General features: G+C 43.3%; 1 protein-coding gene across 1 annotated transcript in view; it reads right to left on the reverse strand.

Moving 5' to 3' along the window:
- Positions 1-981: 981 nt before the first annotated feature.
- Positions 982-6158, reverse strand: part of LOC141372084 (voltage-dependent N-type calcium channel subunit alpha-1B-like) — a gene marked incomplete at its 3' end in the record, with an annotated part of 9836 nt that continues 4659 nt past the window's right edge. Inside the window, exons 3-4 of the mRNA XM_073890559.1 lie at positions 1598-1705; positions 982-1094 (exon numbers count right to left, since the gene is read on the reverse strand). Of these exons, the coding sequence (XP_073746660.1) occupies positions 982-1094; positions 1598-1705 (221 nt within the window). The remainder of the gene's footprint in view (positions 1095-1597; positions 1706-6158) is intronic.

Below are 6158 nucleotides of genomic sequence, written 5' to 3' on the forward strand. Positions count from 1 at the left end.
AGCTGTAAGGGCAGACACAGGTATGCCAGAATGCTGGCCTGACCCCACAGCATGGGTCGGTGCTCCTTCTGCCCTGCCCCAGCCCTACATAGGAGATAGGCTGGGGCTTCCTCCCAACCTGGCCTGTGAGTGACATCAGGAAAGTCATTTCACTTCTTGGAGATTCAGTTTCCCTACCTACAAAATCTGGGGACCTCATCCAATTACAAATGGTAGAAAGATTTCATCTCATCATCAACTTGGATTGATGGGTAGAGGCTGCATGAGCCCCGGACTGAGCAGAATTCTAAGGACATTTCAGGGCTCGGGGGGCGGCGGGGGAGCACTGATGGGTGTCTGCAACAGACAGGGGAATGGGGGATTGGTGTGGGCATCAGGTACTTCCCATCCCACAATGGGTGAATCTCCCTGTAAGATCCGAAAACCAGGCAACTTTCTAGACAGAGTCTACGTATGGTCACTGATGGTTTGGCCACGTGAGAAAGTTGTTATCTTTGAAGGATGACATCAGGAAGACGGGGACCCAAACCAGCCCAGTCAGAATCATGAGTGGAAAAAATCATGACCCTGGACACATCAGTTTGATTCTCTCCAGTCCCTGCCAATGTGCACGGTAATCAGGTTCTCCTCGAACCTCCCCGAACAACCTCCTCAATTATTCTTCAAACTTCTTTCTTCTACCACTTAAAACAGTGGTATCTCCAGGGAACATGTCCTCAGCGCCTTGTCTACTGCTCCTGAACACTAGGTCTCCACGTCAGGGGGCCCCCAGTACCAGCAAGAGACCAGCCGTTGGAAAGCATACAGGCTGTCTGGAGTCTCTGACTTTGGGGCTGGAGAGTGAGGCTACAGTAAGAACCTCTCATCTTCCTTTTCCCGCCGTGCAATCCCCAGGAAGGATGTGGGTTTCCTCTGCCCTCAAAAAAAATGATGGGTGCCAGAGTCTGGGGTTTACTTCTTGGAAATCCTGGAACTCGGTACCTGGGACAGGCCTCCCGTGGCCTGGTGAATCTGGTCTTTGGGGCTCTTGTTCTGTTTGTAGAAGTCAAATATCATCAGAGCTGCGTACACCTTTCCTACGGTCATCTCATTGGCTGGCGGGAGAGAAAACAGAGGGTGGAGTGTGGAGGAGGAAGGGAAGGTGGGGGGACAGGGAACAGCCTCCACCACAAGGACTCCTGGACATGCTCAGGGAAGGGCAGAGGGCTTGGCCGCAGTTGCATCTTTGGACACTGAGCACGTGTCCTCTGGAGCTGTACTGACTCTCCACAGGGCGCTCTATCTCCTCCCAATGAAGTGGATGAGGGGTTTAATCTTTAAGCACCTCATCTCTAACTGTAGGAGTCTCCCTGCTGTTCTCTGGATTTTTTTAAGTATACACCCCCACCAGGAACGTGGGTGACTGTGGTCAACAGAATAAAGCCCAGGGAATCCCTTCCCAGAGTCCCTATGCACCCACTGGTAAGACCGTTCTCCCTGCAGGTGGAAAGTAAGTCTAGACTATTGACGAGGTCACCCTGGCTCAGGCCTCCTGGCTCTGCCTCTGGGTGGGACACCAAAGGGGGGTGAACAAGGAGAAGTTCTTGCCCTCACTTACATTTATGGGGTGGTACCAGTAAATCCAGGGTCTTCTGGGGCAGATTGGCCCACACCAAGGAAATCTCCTTCCTCAACTCTGCATCACACTGATGCTTCTTGGTGCTGGCTGGGGCAGGACAAGGGTATGGAGGGGAAGAGAGATGTTAGAAGCTGTCTCATGGGCCCCCTGGGGGAGCCAGCAGGGAGAGGTGTGGTGGGAGGGGAAGTGGGGCAAGGACAGTGCCAGGAGAAAGGGCAGAGCGGGGAGAAGCACGGTCACGGCGGCTGTCGGTGCGTCCCTGATGGGCACGTGCAGAGACAGAGGCCTGTGTGCGTGGGCCCTGGGAGTGGAGAAGAGATATGGTGGTGGTCCAGCTGTTCATCCAGCCATTCAAAACTATCAAGTGAGCACCCTCCCGTGCCAGGGACTATTCTAGGTGATGGAACAAAAGCAAAGGGGCCGCCTTTGTGGCACCATGTGGCTTGACTCAACAATAAAGTAGCAGTAAGTTCAAAATCTAGTGGTTTGGGTGCAGAAAAAGCTTAAGTAGGGAGGGATGAGAAATATTAGGAGGGCTGAAATTTTGGACAGGGTAGTCAGGAAAGGTCTCATGAGAAGGTGGTGTGTGTGTAAGACCCCGAAGGCAGAAAAGGACCAGGGGGTGCAAAGGCCTTGGTGTGTCACACAACCAGCCAGGAAGGCAAGGCTCACTGAGCAGGGGGTGGGGGTGAGGGGTTGCAGGGAGCAGATGTTGAGATAGGAAGCAGCAGAGGGTGATAAGCAGAGGGATAAAATACTCTGATTTATCTTTTTTTAGCATCAGGTTTACTATGGTATAATGTACATACAATGAAATCCACCCTTTTCAGTTATCCCGTTCTATGAACGTTGGTAAATGCATAAAGCCGCGCATCCACCCCCACAATCGAGACATGGTATATGGCCCCGCTGCCAAAGTCCCTCTGTGCTCCCTTTGTAGCTAACCCCGTGGCCTCCTCTCATCCCGTCCCATCCCTAGTGTGTTTTCTGTCTCGATCTGTTTTGCCTTCGCCAGAATGCCACACAAACAAAGTCATCGGGTGTATTGGCTTTTGAGTAGGACTTCTCCACTCAGCGTGGTGCCTTTGAGATTCAGTCCACGTTTTTGAGTGTATAAGTAGCCTGTTTCTTTTGACTGCGGAGTACTACCTTATGGTATGGATAGACCACAATTTGTTTATCCATTCACCCGTTGTGAACATTTGAGTTGCTTACATTTTGAGGAGATTATGAAATAAAGCTGTGAACATTTGCATATATGTTTTTGTGCAGATGTATGTTTTCTTTTCTTCCCACTTAGGAGTGGGCTGGCTGGGCCGTACGGTAAGGAAGTGCCAAACTAGGATCACAAGAATTCCATATTACGCATTCTCACCAGGACGTAATATTGTCATTGAAAAAAGTATTTTAGTCGTATTAATAACCATGTAGTGTTATCTTACTATGGCTTCATTTTGGAATTCTCCCATCCAAGTACTAACCAGGCCTGACCCTGCTTAGCTTCCGAGATCAGACGAGATCGGGCGCAGTAAGGGTGGTATGGCCGTAGACTTCATTTTGGATTTCTCTAATGATTAATGATATTGAGTATTTTTATTTGCCTTCCATATATATTTTTTGGTGACAGGTCTATTCGAATCCTTTGCCCATTTTTATTAGGTTGTTTATTTTCTTATTACTGAGTTGTGACAGACCTTTATCTATTCTGGAAACTGATCCTATATCAGATACATGGTTCAAAAATATCTTCACCAATGCTTTAGCTTTGTCTTTTCATTTTCTTCAATGTCTTTTTGAAGAGCAAAAGTTTTTAATGTTTATAAAGTTCAATTTTTCAATTTTTCTTTTATGGCTCATGCTTTTGGTGTCTTCAAAAATCTTTGCCAAACTCAAAATTGCCAAAAACTCTCTCCTGTGTTTCCTTCTAGAGGTTTTATAATTTTACATTTTACATTTATGTCTACGATCAATTTCAAGTTAATTTTTGTAGGAGGTAAAAGGTATGTGTTATGGACTGAATTGTGTGCTTCCCCCATTCATATGTTGAAGCTGGAACCCTCATTTTGACTGTATAAGGCCAAGAAGGAGGCAATTAGGTGAAATGAGGTCAGAAGGGTGGGACCCTGACCCAGAGAGTTAATGTCCTTATGAGAAGAGACACCAGAAAATTCATTCACTCTCTGTATGCACTCAGGGAAAGACCATGTGAGCACACAGTGAGAAGGTGACCACCCTACAAACCAGAAGAACAGGCCCAGGAATGAAACTTACCTTCCTGGCACTTTGATTTGGACTTTCAGCCTCCAGACTGTGAGAAATAAATTTCTGTGTTTAAGCCACTCAGTTATGGTTCGTTGTTATTGGCAGCCCAAGCAGACTAAGACACTAAATGTCAAGATTTTTCCCTTTTTTGGATAGTTGTCTAAATTTTTCAAGTACCATTTGTTGAAAAAATTATCTTTTCTTCATTAATTGCCTTTACAACTTCATCAAAAATCCATTGGCAATGTAAGTACGAGTCTCTATTGTGTTCCATTGACCCATGTCTCTGTCCTGTCACCAACACGATACGCCTCAATTGACGTGCTTTATAGAAAGTCTTTGATGCAAGCAGAGTAAGGTTTCTTTGTTCTCTTTTCAAAATTGTTTGTTATTCAGTTCTTTTGCTTTTCCTGATACATTTTAGAATTCATTTCTACATTTCTACCTAAAAACCTGTTTGGATTTTGATTGGGTGAACATTTATTCTATTGATGAATGTGGGAGGAACTGACATCATGACAATATGGAATCTTCCAATGCATGAAGATGATGCAGTGCTTAATTTTTAGATCTCCTTTGCTTCTTTCAATGTTTTGAAATTTGCAACATAGAGATCTCACATATATACTTTTTAGAGTTATCCAACAACAAAGAAGTACTTCATGTTTTTGGTGTGATTTTAATGGAACTTTTTCCAATTTCAATTGTTAATTGCTAATATATAGAAATACATTTGCTTCTTGCACACTGACCTTGTATCCTGTGACCTTGCTCTATACTTGTGGATGGTTTTAGTTACTTTTTTTAATGACTTAAAACAACAGAAATTTATTATCTCAGTTCTGGAGGCCAGAAGCTCAAAATCAAGGTGTCAGCATGACCGTGCCTCCTCCAAATGTTCTAGTGAAGAATTCTTCCTTGCCCGTTTCTAGATGTTGGTGGTTCCCAGCCATCCTTGGCATTCCTTGGCCCATAGATGCCTCCATTTTATTCACTTTTTCTTAGAGTCTTTCAGATTTTCTCCATAGATAATCATGTCAATTGTGAATACAGGCAGTTTTATTTCTTCCTTTCCAATTGGTATGCCTCCTATTTCTTTTTCTTAACTCATTACAATGGCTAAGACCTAAAGTATGATGTTGAACAAGAATGGTGACAGCAGACATCCTTCCTTTGTTCTTGATCTTAGGGGAAAGGGGGTTAGTTTTTCTTTGTTAAGTGTATCATTTGTTGAAGGTTTTTCATAGATATCCTTGATCCGATGGAGGGGACTTCCTTCAGTTTCTACTCTATGCAGAATTTTAAAAATCATGAATAGATACTGAATTCTTGTGAAATGTTTTTTCTGCATCCATTGAGATGATCATATAGTTCTACTTATGTGATATATTAAATTATATTGATTGATTTTTTATACTTGAACTCAACTTGCATTTCTGGAATAAACCCTAATTTGTCATCAAGCAAACAGATATATATACAACCAGACTCAGTCTGAGAAAACTGGGTGGAATATTTTTGTGTCTACAGTCATGAGTGATACTGATTTGTCACTTTCTTTTCCTATAATGTCTTTGTCTCATCTTGGTGTCGGAGCAATGTCAGCACACTATGGTAAGTTGAGAAATGTCCTCTTTTTCTCTATTTTCTGGAAGAGTTTATATAGAGCTGGTAATAGTTCCCCCCTAAATATTTGGTGAACCTCACCTATGGAGCTAACTGGGCCGGGGATTTTCTTTATTGGAAGGCATTTAACTATAATTTAATTTCTTTAATAACTATAGTGCTACTCAGATTCTCTCTTCCTTTTTTTTAACCCACTCAGGTTATCCATTCTTGAATGAGCTTGATAGTTGGTGTCAAGGAATTTTTCCATTTCATTTAAGTTGTTGAAGTTATTGACAGAAAGTGGTTCATAAAATTTCCTTGTTATCCATTTAATGGCAGCAGGACCTGTAGTGGTGTTCTCTCTTTCATTCCTTATATTGGTTATTTCTATCTCTTTTTTCTTGATTGGTCTAGCCAGAGGTTTATTAATTTTATTAGTTTGGTTTTTAACATGATCATTCTAGCTGTTTTGTTGCAGGCAGACAAGAACAGAGGCAGACCAGTCGGAAGCTACTCTAAGAATCTAGTCAAGATCTCTGAGAGGGGCTTGGACCAGGAGCTAGCAGTGGGAGAGGACAAAAAAGTGATCATAATCTGGTATATTATGAAGGTGGAGTCAAGAGATATGACAGGAGATCATATATGGATCAAAACTGGGAAAAGGATAAAA

Source organism: Callorhinus ursinus, unplaced genomic scaffold, assembly GCF_003265705.2.
Source record: "Callorhinus ursinus isolate GAN/ISIS: 27379988/994484 unplaced genomic scaffold, GSC_fseal_2.0 scaffold837, whole genome shotgun sequence".
Classification (NCBI taxonomy): domain Eukaryota; kingdom Metazoa; phylum Chordata; class Mammalia; order Carnivora; family Otariidae; genus Callorhinus; species Callorhinus ursinus.